The sequence below is a fragment of the Limanda limanda genome, chromosome 13 (assembly GCF_963576545.1).
Source record: "Limanda limanda chromosome 13, fLimLim1.1, whole genome shotgun sequence".
Lineage (NCBI taxonomy): Eukaryota > Metazoa > Chordata > Actinopteri > Pleuronectiformes > Pleuronectidae > Limanda > Limanda limanda.
In genome coordinates, this window is record NC_083648.1 from 16,817,777 (window position 1) to 16,837,536 (window position 19,760).

A 19,760-nucleotide genomic window follows, 5' to 3' on the forward strand; every position below is an offset into this window, starting at 1 on the left:
GCTCCTAAACTTGTTTTGTAAGTGTTGTTTAGTCAAGTTTATTCAAATAAAGTGATTGATAGACTGAGGGGTGGAGTATGTTTGGGGTTAGTATTAGTTACGTATCTATACAGACATACCATTAGAACAAAAAGAGTAAAACGTCCACAGCAGGTCGTGTCAGGGTTGCAACTGTCAGTTTGGCCGTTTTCAAGCAGCCTTGAACGTTACACATCTTGGGGATCCTGTTGTTTCCAAAAGGGCAGAGAACATGCTCCTATGAGTTATAGCTGTTTTCTTTCATTTTAAATCCCAACCATTGTTTGTGAAAATAAATCAACAGTCTCAAAACAGGGCTAGTATGGTGCTGCATCTAGAATCTGTTAAATCAGTGGCCATGAAGGGGCCACAATTTACACAGAGGGGCCATTTATCCTTGTATGTCAAACATCTGTGCACAATTCGTGATTCAGTAAGGTTAAAGCCATTCCTTTTTCACTTTCCACTCTGTGAACAAAGCCACACATCACTGGATGTATTTCAAAAACTGATCCTTGTTCAAGCACATTGTGTTCTTCGAAAAAGCTTAGATAAAATAAACCGTAACAAAGGTCATTCTACTTGTTAGTATTGTTAGTATGTGAATAGTTTGTTAAGACTGACAGGACAGGGGGCCTGGGGAGGGGACATCAGATTTCAGCTGTAGCCAGTGAGCTTCTTGACTCACACATTCAAATTACAAAACACTTCAGTCCCAAATTCTGTTAGCTTAATTTAATTTAACTTCACATAAACTAACAGAACATGGTCTAACATGAGGTCAAAGAGTTTGGGCTAAACTGATGCCTTGTTTCCCAAGTGTTTGCTGAGACTCTGTCCCAACCCTTCCTTCCATCACAGCCGATCATCGTCTGATCAATCACAATCGAAACTTCATTCAAATCAGTTAAACGCATTTACATCACCTCAATCATTTACTTTGGAAAATGTTATTTGCAATATACAAAATTGGCTTCAACACCATTCATCCTTATGCATGATATAAAATTAAGAAAAGCAATTTATAATACATTCATCTCACACACTTCCCACATCAAAAATTCAAGTGTCCTTGTTACTGGGAGGTACAGGCTTCAAGTGTTTTTTTTTTTTTTAAGGCCTATCAACTCTCAGCTCTGCTGTTTGTACGTCCCGTGATTCTAATAAGTCTTCTGACTCATTGAGAGTGGAACACTTGAGGATGTCACTCTTCTCTAATGACAGTGTAAAGTCCCTGAACAGGTTAGTGACAGCAAAATAAGTCTTCCTGACTGGATAACCTCCTCTTTGAGCAGCAAGGTCACAACTTCCTTCATGCTTTTCAAATGTGTCACTTCTCTGTTATTGAAACATCAGATCATCCGTAATTCCCGTGTAAAAATCCCCCTTTAATGGCATTAAAAAACACATCTCCAGTATCTGTCAGATCCTGCTCAGCTCGCTCGCTCAGTCGAAATATTTAAATGCATTATCACTTGGAGAGATTATCAACTCTGCTGCAGCAAAATGGAGAAAACTGGTTCACATATCACAATAAGCATGGATTTTTCGCAGCTAGGGAGGGGCAACGTATTGATTACTGAGAAGACTCCCTGCACACAGCAGCGACCATCTGAGATTCTTGCTCTCGCTTTCCTCGTTAAAGCAAAACCTGTCTGAGCGGTGAGACGGCTCCGTCTGTCAGGCGATTCGCATTAGCGGTTTCACAGGTTGCTGTGTGATGGTGATAAAGGATATGCATGCAGCACAATAAGGAGGACAAGTGACAGACACCTGGCTGGTCTGGTTTGAAGAGGAGGGAGAGGGGGCAAAGGAGACAGAGACAGACAATGAGACACAGAATAATTCAGTGGATAAGACTTACACATTTCCCCTGCGAGGAAGACTCAGTTCTTTCTGGAATGAAGAGATGGAAAAGATTGAATTAAGACTACGTTCTTAAACACATATATTCATTTAATGTTTTATTAAAACATTGCTTTGAAATGCAGATATCAGCTTTTTCTGTTTGAGCAGAGACGGTCACTATAGTTTCCCAGTGGGTTCAATTTGTTTGCTTGTTGGCTGGTTTGTATGTGTGTTTGTTTGTAAGCAAGATTAAACAGAAACAACAGAGCAGCGTGTGTCAGGGAATAACCCACAACATTTTGATGTGGACATCATGGGGTGGATCCAAGATTTGTTTTCACGAGATTGAGCGTTTATCATATTTTCCATGACTCAAAATATAATGAATGGGTCTTGATGGACAAAAGCACGAGTGTGTGAAATCTGATGCAGCTTGGTTACATTTAAGGAGGCTGTTGGACCTATGGACTCCCCTGAGGGTCATTCTTGTTTGTTTATGTGAAATAAAAGCACATGTCGCCTCCTCAGGATAAACAGGAAGGAATGTGAAGGTTTTGTGATGCTTAGCGGTCATTTATAAAATGCTTTTTAAGCTAATAAAAGCTAAGGTTCACATGTTTTCCTGATAGATTTCCCTAAACGCAACTCCCTTCTCTGTCGTTCCCACTTATCTTCATTTCTATGCAGTGTAAATATCATTAGATGCCGTATGGCCTAGTTTCTTGCACGACAAGTAGGTTTCCTCATCATTTACTGGCAAGGATACAAATCCTCCAAGCCCACGGCTACTGCGTTTGAGCTCAGGCAACTGAAAAACTGCCCTTGCCAATCAGGATTTGGGGAACATGGATGGGTGGCTCTCAAGCTTGTGCACAAAATCGTTTTGAGGCACTGATTAAATGGTTTCTCCAATAGGAATCAATCACATCTCAAGACAGTCCGTCTCAGACTGTGAGCAACATCACATTTCGAAACAAGGTAAGGGAGCAGACACTGTAAAAAGCACCTTAAAAATGTTTTAGTTACTATAATTTAAGCTTAATCACCAATCAGACCATTTGTGGAGCAGTACTTAATGAAGTCTAAGACAACATAATTGATTGTAGAGGGCGGAAAACTGAATAATCTAACCACCCTGTTCATTATCAGTATAATCACAGGGCCACTTCAATCTAAATTGCACATGAATGCAAGGTGGAAAGGAAACAAATTACTGTAATTGACTGGGAACATTGGTTTTGGACGGATGTGTCTTTGATCACAAAAACAACATCACCTCCTTCACATCAGACCTGAGGTATAGAAACAAGGCGACTTAATTTATGCAGAAACTAAAACACACACAGTGAAGAAAACACTTGATTCTTTCCTCTCTGGGTCTATTTCTGAGAGATAAACACGCAGGAGATTAAAGGGATGTCTCTGCCAGTCATGCAGGAATATTCTCTTTTTGTGCTGCTGTCACCAAGGCAACCAGATCCTCCTGAGCACCAATGGAGAGCTCAGAAATATAAACACATAAGTAGGGAGGTCAGCTGCTGCTATTGCCTTTAAATGCATTCGTGTCATTCAGTGCACCAATGCATATTCAGTCATGATAGTGTCACAGCATGTTGATCAGCACACATGATGAAATAAATTATCAATACACAACAATCATAACATTTACTATAATTGTAATCGTTATGGGGAGTATAAATGGCATAGGCTTTAAAATACATGAGGAGCTAAGATCAGCTCCCACTTAAATTTTGGAGAAATCTCTCGCATCGTCCCCCATCATCATCATCACCATCTCCATCATCATCCTTAACATATTATCCTGTTTGCCCAGAAACAACCACGCCGTTGTCATGACAGCCAAACATTTACCTGCAGACCGCGGCGTCTCAGGATATTTGGTTCGTCCATCTCTGAATGTCAAAAAAAACTCCCCACAGCGGATCCCTGGATCGGTCAGCCCATGCTGTGCGCCTTCCTCTCCCCGGGAGCGTGCTCCTCCACCAGCATCACTACCAGAAGCCACCTGCTCCTCCTCTTCCTCCCTCTCCTCCTCCCTCGTGGTGAGAGCTCACTCGACCGGCACAGAGAAGGTGGTGGGCACCCGATCACCTGACTCTGAGGTGGAGGCAGGAGGAGGGGCATGGGGTGGGGGGCGAGAAGGCATGTTGACCCCACCCTCTTATTTAAAAGGACAAAAGACACAAATCCTGGTTTCACTGTTTCTCTGCAGGTCAGCGACCATCAAATCCACAAACTCCACAGAAAGATCCTGTTATATCCTCATCCCATCATGTCTTATAGAGGGACGTACTATAATGTCTTATATCAGACATAATGTAAGATCCTTTTAACCAAGATCCATGATCATAATGATTTTCCACTATATTTAGCAGTAAATAGACGTATAAACAATAAAAAGCAGAGACATGAGGTAACTCATATCAGGTTTTATAAAGTGAATATGATGAAATGGAGGCTGCTGCATTGACATATACATATAATTTTATTTCTCCATATCATGAATTCTTAAAATTCTAATGGCTGAATTTAATGTAAATATGAAGAATATTACGATTTTTAATTCTAATTCATTAAAATATTAAATAATTTAGGTGATTGTGGATGAAGAAACAGTGTCATTAGAATGTACCAGATGTACTAAAGAGGGGCCAATAACATGTTCAGATTCAGTAGAGTGCATATTTAAGTCATTCAATTAAAAAAGGCTCAGAAAATATAAATTATTAACAAACAGTCCTATTTATTGTTAGTATAGGACGTGGCTTGACACAGCTACGTGCTGTTCCTACCACTGAACACTAAACGAGTGAGCGTGTGTGACATGCAGACCAGACGAACCCAAGGGATTTTCCTATATCTGGCCCATTTGCTACTGAAGTTAATAAACCTTCCCCTACAGTGACACATGCACTCTACTTGCTTCCACATGTTCCAGCGCATGCAGATAGACTGGATGTACCTCAGTCCTCATGCATTCACCAGACATGTAAAACACCACAGTGTCTGTCTGCAGGAACGTCAACAGAGAGAGGATGAAGAACAATTGTGCTTTAAAGCCGGGCTGAATAGCAGTGATTGATGTGTGTGTGGTACCGGGCGGTGCCGTGCTTTTTTCCCCCCTCCATTTACAACAATGGTTATTCTCTTGTCCTGTGCTGTCACATGTCCGTGTGTGTAATGCAGAGGGATGTGAATCCTCCCTTGTTTCCACTTGAGGTTCACGGTTGTTTAAAAACAGCTTAAAAGAACAAGTTGGAAATCACTTATTTAAAAAACAATGTAATAATTAGAAAGTCTTATTAAATTCAGGGTATAAAAAAGTGGCCAATTTAAAAAGATAAAATACACAGGGAAGCGTTAGTTGTGTAATGAAACAAAATAAACTTGATTTCACATCTTTGTGCTTGTGGCAATGAAGAGCCCCTCAGGAATGTCAGGAATCTACCACAGAGATGATCAAACACTTGTGTGTCCAAATCTTAACATATTCAGCTATTTACACTAACATCAGTGTTTGTCTTCTCTCTCTTCATCAATTACCAGAACTATAACATATTTAATAACATAACAATCAGATTTCACAGTCCAGATGACAGGAGGAAATGGCTGAGCCCTTCAGTGTAATTTATCTAGCGAGTAATTACAACCTTTAGTATTTTTAAAGAAATTGCACTTTTGGTTCAAAGCAACTGAACAGATGTTTCATTGTGTTATTGTTTCAGTGGAATGTTTGTATCTTGGTTTTAAGTCTTCTTGTGATTGCCCTGAACCCGGTTGCCTTTTGGATTAATAAAGTTGTGTTGTATTATTTTCTTTGTGATGTGTCACCTGTTTGTGTATTTGTCTGACCTAGAGTTGAACACCATCACAAACTGGGACAAAGCTAATCCTATGTGTGAACAAATATTTGTATCATTGTTGTGCAGCAGACTGACGATGATAATGATGGTAGATTTGAAGAAGGCTCAGACTATGAAGTCACTGTTTGTCCTTTTATCACGCTCCCCATGTGATCCAGCATAGGTCATCTTCAGATGCTTCGCGCTCATTAGTGGAACCAATCAGGTATGAAAGTCAGCTCATCCTCCTTTTACAGCCCAGTTTCCCTCCTTCATTTGAGTTTCCCTCTTAGTCTGCGTCTCACATCTTAACCTCACTTATCTGTTTGATGCCATTAGAACACAGACTGGTCAAATTAACCACACACAGTTTTCTGATAGCCCGGCCACTCAGATGTTTGAATTCTATAACCCAAAAGAAATATGATATGAAGAAAATAAACACATAAATGAAACCTCAGGGTTACTAGTGCTGGTTGCTGATCCGGAGAGTTTGGAGTGGTTAGTTGGTTAAATCACAGACATGGTCATTTTCCACTGGAGCAGACACACACACACACACACACACACACACACACACACACACACACACACACACACACACACACACACACACACACACACACACACACACACACACACACACACACACATACACATTTGGACCTTTTGTTCAGCTTTTGGAAAACAGTGGATTTCCTTTTGTATTCTGCCCAGAGACATCTTTGTCTTGACTCCAACATGAGGTTCATGTTAATCTGTTTAGGTGAAGATGTAAACTCTCCCTCTGACTCCACCTCAATCTGAGGCCACTTAATCGAATTGTGTACTGTAGCTTTAGAGCCACAAGGGGGCAGAAGGCAGCTATATGTTCTGTATGTCACATTTGCATGTATTGGTTATTCTCTGATCTGCCAAGTTCATCCTGGGAGAGGTCCCAGTGCGATGAGACGTAAAGGGAAGGACCAAAGAGTAAATAATGGATGAATAAATTAAAGAAAGATGGGTCAAGTAGGGTACGAATGGCAGTGACACGTAAAGACTCAAACACGTTTATCTGTTTATATGAACATTTACCACGAGCAGTTTATCCTACAGCAATGTGTTTTAAGCATCAATGCCAACAGGGAGGTGTCTGATCAATTCCAAATTCATTCCACAGCATCACCCCGAACAGCCAGAGTTATAAAGATTATCTTTGGAGATAAGTAGAAAGAAGGAAATGGTTTGACTCCCAAAGCCTGCAACACATGCAGAGACAGAAGCAAGAGACAGATGCAGAGGAACCGTGGGGACTTCTTCAAGATGTTTAAAACCACTTACAGGCCCTGCAGCAGGTCCCTGGAACAACTGGGCGACTCAGAGAACTGGTGGTCACAACAAATGTTAATCTGATTGAGTTTTTTTGTCAATTAACTGCACATTGTATGAAGTTCAGTGATGAATAAAAATATTTGTTTGCAAAAACCATGTCTTTAGTATAATGTGTGTATACATTTTTTATTAAGTGCCACAAACTGACAGAAAAATGCTAGAATAGGAGAAGGATATTTTTAAACCGTTGCGAGTGACATCTAAAGTTTTACACTTTCGAGTGGTGCAGAGTTCAATGGCAAAATATGTTCAGATTCAATGGTGGTTTGTCTCTGATAGGTTTATCTTTCTGAGGTCAGAACATCTGTGTCTGTGACCAGTGTGGTGAAATGACTGTTTCAGTTACACTTCTTCATTTTTATTCTCTGTTTCTGTAACATTTTGCTACTTTTCTATTGTTAATTTAACCAGAAAGGTCAAACTTAGAGATAATAGCTCTTCTGCCTCGGAGTCCTGGTCAAGATGGGCATCAAATTAAATAAAAAAGACTGAAAAACACACTAAAGCACAGACCAGACACAAAGACAAACAGGAATCAATGGAAAAAGGGGACTATGAGAGATAAGTGCGGTGAAAGAAGGTGACATGAAGAACCGGAAGGGAACGAGAGTGCCAGCCTGCATGACTCACTTTACACCTTTCACACACTTTCAACTTGCAAGGTAGGCTGACATGGCAGAGCACATGACTGTTTCATCACCTCAGTGACTCACTGCTCACAAATTCACACGCTCCGCACTCTCAGAGGAGCTTCAATTCATTTAAAGGAATATGCTGTATGTATAATTATAATATATTGATATATATATATATATATCATGACATATTGTCTTATGTTAGTAAAAAAGATGCATAACTTGTTCCTGTCCATCCCTTTTTGGCAATGGCAAATTGTGAAGCCTTTATGGTATTTATATGGAGATTATTTAGTCTCAATATTTTCCTTTTTCACAGGAATGGATGAGGAGACAGAAAATAATATTACCTTCACAGATTGTTTGAATATTGACATTTGTTAGAGTGGTAAAATTAATCACATCCCATGATTTTTAACACCTGCCATTTCAATGTATGTCATCAGCTTTGAATTCTGTCATTTAATATGTTGAAATTTAACCAGCATACACACTGTTAATCTTGTGTTTGTGTTGCTGTCATTTTTATTGTTTTATCATTTTATTAGATCATTATGTGCATATAAGTATTTGGTTGTAATTTTAATAACCCTCTTATCACGCCGCACTTTAACTGTCCTGTTAATCAGATGCCGAGTATAGTGATAGTAATTTTCGAGCTCTTTCCATCCATGTTGAGGAAAATCTTTATCAGCAAGCGACTGCTGCAAGCGGGAATGTCCTCGAGATGAAAGAATAGGGTCAGTGACACAGACGGCCACGTAATAGTGTGGGGAAACTACTTTGTAATCAAGCAGTGTACTGATCCTATTTACTGATACAAGTGAGGATTTTCACATAATAGGCTGATAACTGTTTGGTAACGCTCGCAGTGCAGACGCAGATGCAGCCTGTGTTTTGCTCTTTGGTCTGAGGCAACAATTAACTACTGACGGAGCAGGAATGTTGCTCTTTTATCCAGCACAGGAGGCCGTGAGGGCTGAGATCAGATATGGTTTCAGTCCATTTTAATACCGCTTCTTTACCCAGCTCTGCTTTGATCTTTGACAAGCTCCTGTGATGATGCGAGTCTCGGATAACACTGACAGACTTTTGTTTTTTTACTTCTTTGTTTGTGAATCTTTTTTTAACCTTGAGGCGTTCCCTCGTTCGGGCTGGTCTGAACACCAAATGACCTCTCTCCTTCTTTTTTTTGGTCTTTTTTTTATCTTGTATTTACTTGGTTGACTGTTTTCCGAGATTGGGCTTCCCAGGTTTGAGCAACAAGAATGCTGGGAAATGAACCTGTCAGGTGTGCTGCTGATCCTGACCTCTGACCAAATAGAGCAGAATTACAAAGGAACAGAGTCACAGCCTCATATGGATCAATACACTATCACATTATCATTAATAATCCTGGAAGGAGCTAATTTCATTTCCCATTGTACTTTTCCTTAGAATTGGTTACTGTAAGACACATGGTCATTTATTTGATTAAGTATCCTGTTGACCTAATGTTCTGATGTGCACACCATGTGTACTTGTGACGTAACTAAATCTCATCCGGAAATCCCTTTATTTCATGACACTGTACTTTCACTTCCCAATGTGTCAAACTTCAAATAATAAAAAATAAAAGACCTTGATAATTAAAAGTAAATGTCACAGACTTCTATTTTCATAGGTTTCATGCAACAGTGCAGCAACATGTTGCCACATACTGACATATGGCCCTGGCTGAGCCCATCACAGGCTCACCTGACTCACCTGACAGACCAGGGGTGTGGCAACACGCAAGCTCTATAAATAAAAGCATGTCAAGAATTTTCATACATCACATGGACAAACCCCATCCACTGAGCTGCAGCACTCTCAAACCAAATCTACCCGCCCGGCTCACCATGCTCAGGCCATGCGCACTCCATCGACTCTCCTGCACGCTGCTGCTGCTCCTCCTCTCCCTCTCTAGCCGGGGGGAGAGCCGGCCTCACGTGGCCCACAGGGGCGCACCTGACATGGACAGGGCCCTGCTCTTGGAGGCGGTGAAGACAGGGATCCTCAACTCGTTGGGTATGGACAGGGAGCCCAGGACGACCCAAAAGGCCTCAGGGCCGGAGCTGAGGGAGATGTTTCAGCTCTACAGAGAAAAGCTGAGGGAGATGAGAGGGAATTCCAGCCGACCGATGAGCGAAACCTGGCAATCAACAATTTCCACTGTACTTTTTCCAGCCACAGGTGAGATATCTCTGGAAACACTTATAGAGTACTGATTTAACCACTGTCACACTCGAGCGGCTGATGTGAAAAGACAATTTAATCACTCTGAGTGGGAGGAGGAAGGAATGTTTTCATGACAAGATGAGGAAATCTTACACAAGTAAAACCTCTGCTGACAAAAGCCATTGTGTTGTTGTGAAGACTCTAAATAGCTTCTCTCCTTATAGTTCATGTAAAGATGTCAGACCTGGAATTTACCTTTAGACTTTTAACATATTTGAGTGGTTGGAAACCAGAGTCTGGAACCATGGAACAGCTGTGTAAACAAAGCAGACACATTCCTAAAAGCTTTTAGAAAGCGTCAGTGTGACAGGCACACCTTTCACATGATGCTCTTTGAACACATTTTCATTCATGTCTTCAATAGTAAGTATTTTAAAACCCTTTTTCCCCTTTTGTTTATCGCTAAACTGTCTCCTGAATGTACTTTATGAAATCATTACTACTTGGTGTCTAATGAAGTGTGTGTGTGTGTGTGTTTGTGTTTTTGTGGATCCAGTAAAAGTACCTTGGAGGCGAGAACACCCACAGTCAGTTGGACACATGCAGTGGTTCAGAGCTGTTTTCCATAAAACCCCCCACATCCAGACCGGGGTGACTCTGGCTCGGGCAGAGCTGAAGATTTCCCGGCAGATCTTAAATAAACCCACCTCAGTAAAGCTTGAGGCGAGACAAGAGGTTAAAGTTCGAGTCAACGGCATGAAGCCGGTGAACTCTGCTGCTTGGACTCACAAAGACCACGTCAACGTCTCAACCCGCCAGGATGTGCTGTTGGACCTCAGCCCGGAGGTGGAGGAGTGGATGATCAGTGATGGTGGTCAGGTGCTGGTTGTGGATGTAGGGATGGTCGTGGTGGGCAGAGACGCCCTGAAGACAAACCCAACCGTTTCTCTGGAACTAGGCCTCGTGCCGCCCAAACCGGCTCCGAGGACGAGACGCTCCAACAAGGAGGACGACTGTGACGAGCGAGGATGGTGCTGCCGCAAGTCCGTCACCGTGTCCTTCAAAGACATCGGCTGGACGGACTGGGTGGTGGCCCCGGCCGAATACACCATGCATTTCTGCGACGGCACCTGCCCCCACAACTACAAGCCGGCCAGCATGCACACGCAGGTGAAGTCCCGGCTGCACCAGATTACAAAAGGAGAGACGCCTCACCCCTGCTGCGTGCCGGCGGCCTACGAGCCCATGGTCCTCATGCACTATGACAGTAGGGGAAAGTTAAAGCTGACACCTTTCAACGACTTTATTGTTAGCAAATGTCACTGTGCCTGAGGGGGAGGAGAGGGGGGAGGAGGATGCTACAGACAGGTTACTTATTGTAATCTTGGGGCGATCATTTCCACGGGGAAAAAGATGTTACACGGTGAAAACAAAACTGACTGTGTTCTCAAATTAACATGTTATCACATATCGTCATTGGTTAACTGAATTAAAGTTGCAGTCATCCACTTTTAATTTAAAAAAAAGATGTTACTTATGCACAAAGCCACTGTTCTGTTTTGCGTTGTCGATCTGTTGATTCATATCTTTGCCTTTAACCATATAGTTATTTATTTTAAGTTCTATTTATGGTCCTATTTGTGTCCCTTTGTTGTGTAATGTTACAAGAAGAATTTTTTATTTAATTTGTATTGTTGCTTTTATTTAAAGTGCTGTATTGTTTATGAGACATGTGTTTTGGAAAACTTGTTTTGTTGTCATCAACATTTCAATAATTTTATGTCCTAATAAATGCTCTGATTGATTCATACTGAACTGCTGCACTTTAATGTACATTTCATACTAAACACATGAGCGTGACCTTTTATAAGATTCGTCATTTATTTTCCAGGAGTACTTTCAACCACTGTAGATTATGAAGGTCAGGGTGTGTCGGAGAAATCAGCAAGATATGATAACATCTATCTCCCATCATTGGCCTTGAAGTCGTGTTCACTGGCTCTTAGCCGCACTGTAAAATCTGACAAGTTGATCTTACCTTGAAAAATCCAGAAACCGATGGCCTTGAGAAAGTACAAAAATAGTTTTAAGTTATGTTCACTATATATTATAATCCAACTATTTACTTAATTTTGTAAAGTATTTCCAACTTAAAAATGTCAAGTGAAAAAAACTAGTTTTGTTTTATTAAAATGAAGATCTATCTTAACCCAGTAAGAAATGGATTGCCTCAAATGAATTAGCACAACAAAGAATGATTGGTTCACATTATAATCATTTTTTATTGACACTGATTCAAGGCAATTGACACAATTTAAATTTAATAACAATATGACAAGTTAAATTATACAATCATAACATTTTTCATCTTCAACTTGACCTCTAAATTAAACCCAGATCTCTTCACTATAAAAGATCAAGCACAACTTTCAACAGTGCCAATGACAACAAGATCCTTTATTGGAATATAGACGAGGGTTATCAGTGTATAATTAATCCATTGATATGCTCTATAATGCTATTTGCTATATAGGAAGTTGGTGGATATTCCCCCAAAGTTAAAGTCACACCTATTCTTGGACGTTATTAACCGTGCACATAGCTTCACTCATGGTGCCAAAATGCTTTTTTTACGACAGCAGCTTCAACTGTCATAACGAAGAGAACTCACCGGCACATGCCAAGTCAAATAAGGTCTTGGAACACAACTTCCCTTATGTCTCAGAGCATGCTGCTCCCCCCAACACGCTGCAATACAAACTGTGGATGGTTCCCTTACTGCGCGACTCCCTTTATCTCCAAGAACACAAGTCCAGTTTACATTAGTACATTTGGTTTCATGCTTCTTTTAGGTTAAATATGTGAATGACTTACATTACATGAGTTGAATCAACTGGATGGTGAGAAATAAGTAAAGAGTACTGATTTAATGTAATTAACCAGAAGAATAAACTTTTACATTGCAGCAAGCGAAGGGACACAATTAACATAATTAGTAATAGAGTAATGCGTTCATTTGTTTGTTTGTTTGTTTGTTAGTTTGCAGGTTTAGACAAAAACTAGTGGACAGATTACCATGAAACTTGGTAGAAGAATGTATAGGAATGTTTTACCTTTCTGTGCATGATAGGTCTAAATAAAAGAAAATCCGGCCTTTTAAGGGACTGATATCTATTAATGTGTGAAATGTGGTGCAGCTTGAATTTAAGGGGATTGTTGGGCCTTGGCGGAGGTATGTGCTGTACTTATCCTAGTTATGAGTTTGATTTGAGAGGGAATGTAGGGAAAAAGCTGTCCGCCGTGTAAACTTGAGAGTCGTCAGATTACCTATCAATGAAATTAATTTCATTGCAGATTATCAGAGCGTGTGTCTGTAATAATTGCCTGTTGAAATAAGTTGCGTGAGAAGGAACAAATATAGAAGGTGAGATATTTTAAGATAAGTTTGATCGCCGGAACAAGTAAGAAATGATTTCAGGCTAGGAGAGACGCTCACAGAGAAGAAGCCTGAGTGCAGTTGGAACAGTTATAAACTGAGCACCGTGATGAACTTCACCTGAAACCAGTAGCAAGTTTCTCAGAAGTATTTATAGCTTAATTATTCCAAGACGTGACACCACCGCCCCTAATGATTATTTTATAGTCGTTATCTTTGAATGCGTAAAGGACACTTCGATGTGAGCATATGTTGTTTCTCAATTAATAAAGTCTATGTATACAGGGGTGGGGCACAGCGAGTGACCCTGAACGACTGAATAAATAAGCAGATGGATAAAAAGGTGATTAATGGGAGCTGCAGACACAAACGTTAACCGTAATGCAACTATTCTTAGGGTCAATGTAGACCTCTGCCCAGTAACTGCTCATTCATTTCTTTGCTTCTGTTCTGTTGTGTCCTTTGTTTCAAAGTTGACATCCTCAGTCATTACACAACGATGGGTGGATGTAAATGTCTTCAATCTATATACATGTATGTATACAAGAATAAAATAATTAGGGACAGGATTTATCAAACCCTTCTCTGTGTAACAGACAGCATGAACTCACTGGCCTCCGCTACTTGGCTTTCTCCTGGTGTTAATCCTCACGTAGCTGCACCTGTGAAGCGATTGTTGAGATTCAAGTCAGAATAACAGGAAATCAAAATGAAAGTGAAGAAATCCTGGTGGACCCTGCCCAACTCCACTCACTGTCTGTCCAGATATGAACAAATCTCTCATATTATTATTCTGCATCAACTCTTTTTCCCAGAACTAGTTTAACAACAGTTCATTTCTGGTCAGAAAGATTTTCACATCCTCTTTGAACGTCTATTCCAGAAACACCACAAAACACTTAGTGTGCTGCTGACCGTTGCAAATTTTTGTTGTTGTTGCGATACTTGCTGTTCGTGCATAAAAGACATAAATACTTATTCTCTGATAATATTTTATAAAACTATCCATTATTTTATTATGTTTATCAAATAATATGGGGTAAATAAGAGGAATAAAACCTCAGATGAAATTATTTTTAATAAATTTACTTTTTGCAGATTTACTTTTTGCAGTGTGCATCTTGTCTGCAGGTCTGGTTTAATAAAAAAAAAAGTATATTTTCGATAAAGACAATTTGGCTATTGTTCAATAAATGAGCTCAGATTCAAATGCAGTAGTAGAGTTTGCTTAATAATATGTTCCTCATGAACATGGGCTGAATATGAATAAGTGTTAATAATTTGTGCTGAATCACCGGAATGAAACCTCCCACATGACAAACAACTTTTACTCATACTTATTATTTGTATTTTTAACACATTTAAAAAAGAATTAACTCATGAAATGTGACCTCTGTCAGGGATGTGGTAAGTGTGTTGTTAACTGTTAGTTGTGACAGTTAAATATTCAAAATGTTCCAAAAGACAAAGGTTCATTCATCACATAAATATGATTTATAAGTGGCAGCTTTAGACCTATCAGTATTCTATTAAACTTAATGAATACTATACCGATCTAATGGGCATTTGCATAAATATGTCACAGATTTCAGTTATTGATAATTTATTTATTGCAAATTCATATATACATTTACTATGAAAATGTGTATTTGAACCTTTCACATTATTGTCTGAAGTATCCATGGAAAATGTAAATCGTATTAAGATCCAGGCGCAGGCCCGCTGATAGAAAAGTAAAAGGACAACTGATGCATGACTTTATCAGCCAAGTGTGAATAAACTTCTCATCGCTGAAGGTCAAGATAAAAAGAGGAAAGTGGGTCATCAGTAATTCCCAGACATATTAAGAGAAAGCCCTAAAACAATCAGCTCTAATCAGTGAATTGATGACCCTGGCTCGCTGTCAAAGTGTGTTCACTTGTACACTGTGTTCAATACGGCCTTAACTGGAGCCGTGTCAAGAAGTAGTAGGAGACGTATAAAATACAATGGCAGTGCCTCATAATACTCGTGATAAAATGTTTTTCCCTCAAATCACATAGTCTATGGTGACCAGAACATGAAGCCTTCAGCAGCTTCTCCACATGATTCCAACTTTACAGATGATGCTCATTAATAAAACATATAGTATGTATAAATATATGTGGCCTATGGGTGTCAACTTGTATTTAATATCCAGAGTACACGTTTTTATATATATATATATATATATGTAAGCTGTATTAAGAAGAAGTATATATTTTACTTTTTTACAATTTTAGCTTCTGAGCCTGTAAAAAACGGGTCATATTCAGTACAAATTGAAGTATCATTTTGTTTTGACATTTTACTCCTCATGAATCTGGTATAATGTACACATCCTCTTCTTGGGACATGTCACAGATGACGAGGTTGCACTCAGGGTCGTTGCCGTATATTGCATTATCCGGTGAATCACATTGCAAATACAAATCCTCTTCAAATTCCTCAGGCGACCTGCGGAGGAACAATACATGTAGCACATAAAGTTCCAATCAGGAAACACGTTTATGATGTAAAAAAACAATTATGACATCAAGCCAAACACATGTGTGAGTTCCTTTCCCCTAGTTTCTATTCATGATCAGAAGGAAAACTCCAGCACTGAGTCATGAGCTGGCAAATATGATTAATCGACTTTGAATGGCACGAGAACAACAGAAGAAATCACCTGCAGATTTCCGATGCCAAACTGTGTGCATGTATTACAACATTCAGGGGTTGTGCAAAAAGGGGATATTTACACCACGCACACTGTTTCCTCATCTGTTTCTGCTTATTCTCTGTTTGGACTTTCAAAAGTGACATTTCCCCTGTACTCTGTCTAAAAAGTCCTGAATGTGTTACAAAAGCGAAATGAAACTCCAGCCTACCTGCTCTGCTGTGCTTCAGGCCTCGTGTAGTTTTCATAGATACCGGCGTCTTCCGTTGGCTGACCTCTGATCAGATCGGTGTAGTTGGAGTCAGCTTGGGTCGTCTCTTGATAGTCCTTCTTCTTCTGGTCGCTTTTTCCTCTTCTTTGTCCAGATTGCACCAAATTCCTGAGTTTACTCTTGAACTTGAACCCGATCCCACCGGCGACAATCGCGATGACAACCAACAGCGTCAGCCCCACAGCCAGACCTACGGAGCTGCTTTGCCCCGACTGGTCCTCTGCATTATCAAGGGTGCTATTGCTGATCATTATCTGCAAATATGAAAACGTATACGTGTATACATACTGTTCCTCAAATTACTGTAAACTTTTATTTGTTACAATTTACATTCCATGATCATTCATCCAAAAGTAAAAAAATAGACATAAATATATGTTCTTATATAAAATAAGGCCTCCACATTGTAAAATAATATCATGATTCGGCCTCAATTACAGGCGAATAGAAAAACCTTTTGGAATGTATTTAATCTAAAAATAAATACGTAATAGTACAATCACAATACATTCCAGGAAATGCCATCAAAAACAACAATGTATGCCAAGTCAAACAAAGAAGTGTGGCTCAGTGACAAAACTTACCGAATCAGACTCGGACATTGTGGGTCAAGGTCTGAGCTCAGAGTGATGTCGTACAGTTTCTCTTCAGCAACTCAGCCTTGCGAAGTTCCCCTTTATTGAAATAATGGAGGAGGGAAATGAAACAGCTGAAAACAGAAAGATTTCCTGTACATGCTCCTTCTGAAAATAAACTCAAATCTCCAACCCGAGCACAAAATTAGCCATAAGTTTAGATTTTGGAAAATGCTTATGATGAAATAATTGATTCTGAAGAAAAGTTAAAATAGAGTTGTGTTTCTTCATTTCTGTGGTTAAAAAGTGTAAAATTGACAAAAAAAGATAATTAGATGTATTCATCCTCATGTTTGACAGGTCGGTTCCACAGTTTAACCGGAGCTTTACCTCCCCCTGCAGTCAGTTTCACTTCCCATATTCAGAATACATCCGGCCGCTAAGTTAAATTAACGTTACACTGTAAATCCCAGCTCATGTGGTTGTACCAGTGATTTGAACACTTTGTTACTGCTGGAGTTCACACATGTAAAGGTGTCTGCATCTCATACTGTTCACATATAGGTTTATACACATGTAGGCGTCCATCACCAAGTCCTTCTCCAAATACATGGAGCTCAGTGATGCTTCATCCTGTGCAGATGCCAGCTAATCCCTGAGGGTTTTACATATTAATATAACGCTGTTAAAGTCAATAGGAGATCCAGGTACCATGAATCTAAGTTCCTCAAGTTGAAGTTGCATCACCTCTCTCAGCCATTGAATCCAGCGGAGAGCGTTAGGATATCTCCACTGAAGGAGAATCAGTGTCCGTGCTAACAAAGTGACAAATTCGCATTATCCTGGCTTTAGATCAGACAGATTATTATGATTCCCACCCACAACAACAAAAACATTAGGTTATTACTTTCTATTTTGATCTGATCAGGGAGGTTTTTACTCAACTGACAAACGAGCTGCCGCGGACGCAGATCTTGTTGAGAACTTTGAAGGCCCAAATATAGAAGGGTTCCACATGAACTGCAGTTAAACATTGTTTTACTGTATTTCCAATGAAGTATATGCTTCTTCTAAAACCCACAGATAGATATTATGAGGATTTTGCACAATATTAATAAACATAACATGATTTCTTTGAGTATTCATGTACCCTTTTTGCCAAATAATGCAGGGTATGGTCTTTTCTTTATTTAATCAGAATGGAATTGATATATAATGTTCATATTATATGTCTATGGTTTATTTGTCTTTGACTTTTTTGTCGGCATGGCGGTGTGGTGGTTAGTCGCCTCACAGCAGGAAGGTTCCCAGGGTCTTCCTGTGTGCAGTTTGCATGTGTCTCCCTGTGTCTCCAAAGACATGCAGACTGGGGTTAGGTTACATGGTTACTCTAAATTGTGTGAATGCCAATGGTTGTTTGTCTCTGTAACCTGTGCAGGGTGGACCCCACCTCTCACTGTAGGCTGGGAAGGTCTCTGCAGCTGCCCGCCACAACCCTCAAAGGTGAGGCTATAGTAGAATGGATGGGTAGTGGAGTTTCTATTAATGTTATGATTCAGCACAGAGAACAAAATCCATCATTGTTGGAGAGACAAACGTGCTGCCATGTTCAAGAGAAGAGCAAATATACAGACTTTCGTTGAATTAAGAAAAGATAGGTCAAACTAAAGCAACTTCCATCTATGGGGAAATAACTATATTATTGGTTCCTATAGAGCAGTCGCATGCATCCACTCCATTCACTGTATGACACAAATGATATTGCGGTATGCTACAGTGACTTTAAGGTTTGTCGTGAAAAAACACAGAGGAGACATTCAGAGTTTCAAGTCTGACTGCTGCCTTGAAGGGAAAGTTGCTGCTACTTGTTTTACCGGTAATGTTTCTGCAGGGTGTTTGCATGAGATAAACACTAATAATATCCTGTGACAAAACCACAGCCGGATACAGACACCATGCACCATAACATCCACTTTTACTCACTGTAACAGAACCAACCTCAAAGACCCCGACACCTTCCCCCCATCTCTCCTGAGGCGTGTTAAGCAATAACAGAACAATCCCTCTCTCCACCTGCCCTGGAGTTGCCTCTTCTTCTTCTGTGTCGCCATGGTTACGTGACAACCAAATTACACCTTCCTGACAGGCAGGTAAAACAGCTCCACTGGGCCCTGAGTGCCTATGAAAGCAATAATAATAAACGTTAAATGTAGGTGTGGCAGCGGGTGTTTTGTTTAGTAGGAATCTCAATGTGTGCACAATATGCAGTTGTTGTAAATAAAACTCCCTGGCCTCTTGGGGCTGTGCAGGCAGCTGCTCTCTTGGCTGCTGCTTCTGCTGCAGCAGGCGTGAAAGGGAAAACTCCCACTGCAGTCAAGAAACAAGAGTGGACACGCAGAGGATCCTTTCCTCTTGATTGTGATGCATTTATCACATAATGCACCGGAGGAGAGGGCTTAACATTGGAAAGGGATGGAAATGCCACCTCCTCCTCCTCCTTCTCCTCTCTCAGCTAAAGAGCTGATCTGTCTCCACATGAGTAAATCTCTGGCAGGGGAGTGCGGTCCATTCACCTTGTGTGTGCGTTCAGCTGGAAAGCAGGGGGAGACAGTGTTGTGACTGTGTTTATCCTCAGTCAGCAGGGGTGCACATGCACAGGCCGGGAGGAGGGAGGCGCAGACCCACATTTCCTGTCTTGAACATTTAGGCCAAGTCACACCAGGAGGATGGTTCATATTCCACAGATAAAAAGGCCAGTGAAGTGAATTCAAGCTCATCCTCCTGTTAAAAACCTACTGGTATGATGCATGTGTAAAGCCACTGATTGTCATGTGGTGGAGCATCAACTCAAGGCCTAAAGG

The 19,760-nt window shown here is 40.4% G+C and overlaps 1 protein-coding gene across 1 annotated transcript; it reads left to right on the forward strand.

Annotated features, from left to right (window-relative positions):
* Window positions 1–9,423: 9,423 nt before the first annotated feature.
* Window positions 9,424–11,567, forward strand: LOC133018123 (protein DVR-1). Its single transcript, XM_061084436.1, has 2 exons — window positions 9,424–9,950; window positions 10,483–11,567. Exons 1-2 carry the CDS (start codon window positions 9,445–9,447, stop codon window positions 11,267–11,269), a joined length of 1,293 nt encoding a protein of 430 aa, XP_060940419.1. The 5' UTR covers window positions 9,424–9,444; the 3' UTR covers window positions 11,270–11,567.
* Window positions 11,568–19,760: the final 8,193 nt, after the last annotated feature.

Excerpts from the sequence above, each read along its gene's own strand:
- LOC133018123 (XM_061084436.1), top strand. The coding sequence starts at position 9,445 with ATGGCCCTGGCTGAGCCCATCACAGGCTCACCTGACTCACCTGACAGA. Across the intron at positions 9,951-10,482 it reads ACTGTACTTTTTCCAGCCAC|TGTGGATCCAGTAAAAGTAC; the intron begins AGGTGAGATATC and ends TGTTTGTGTTTT.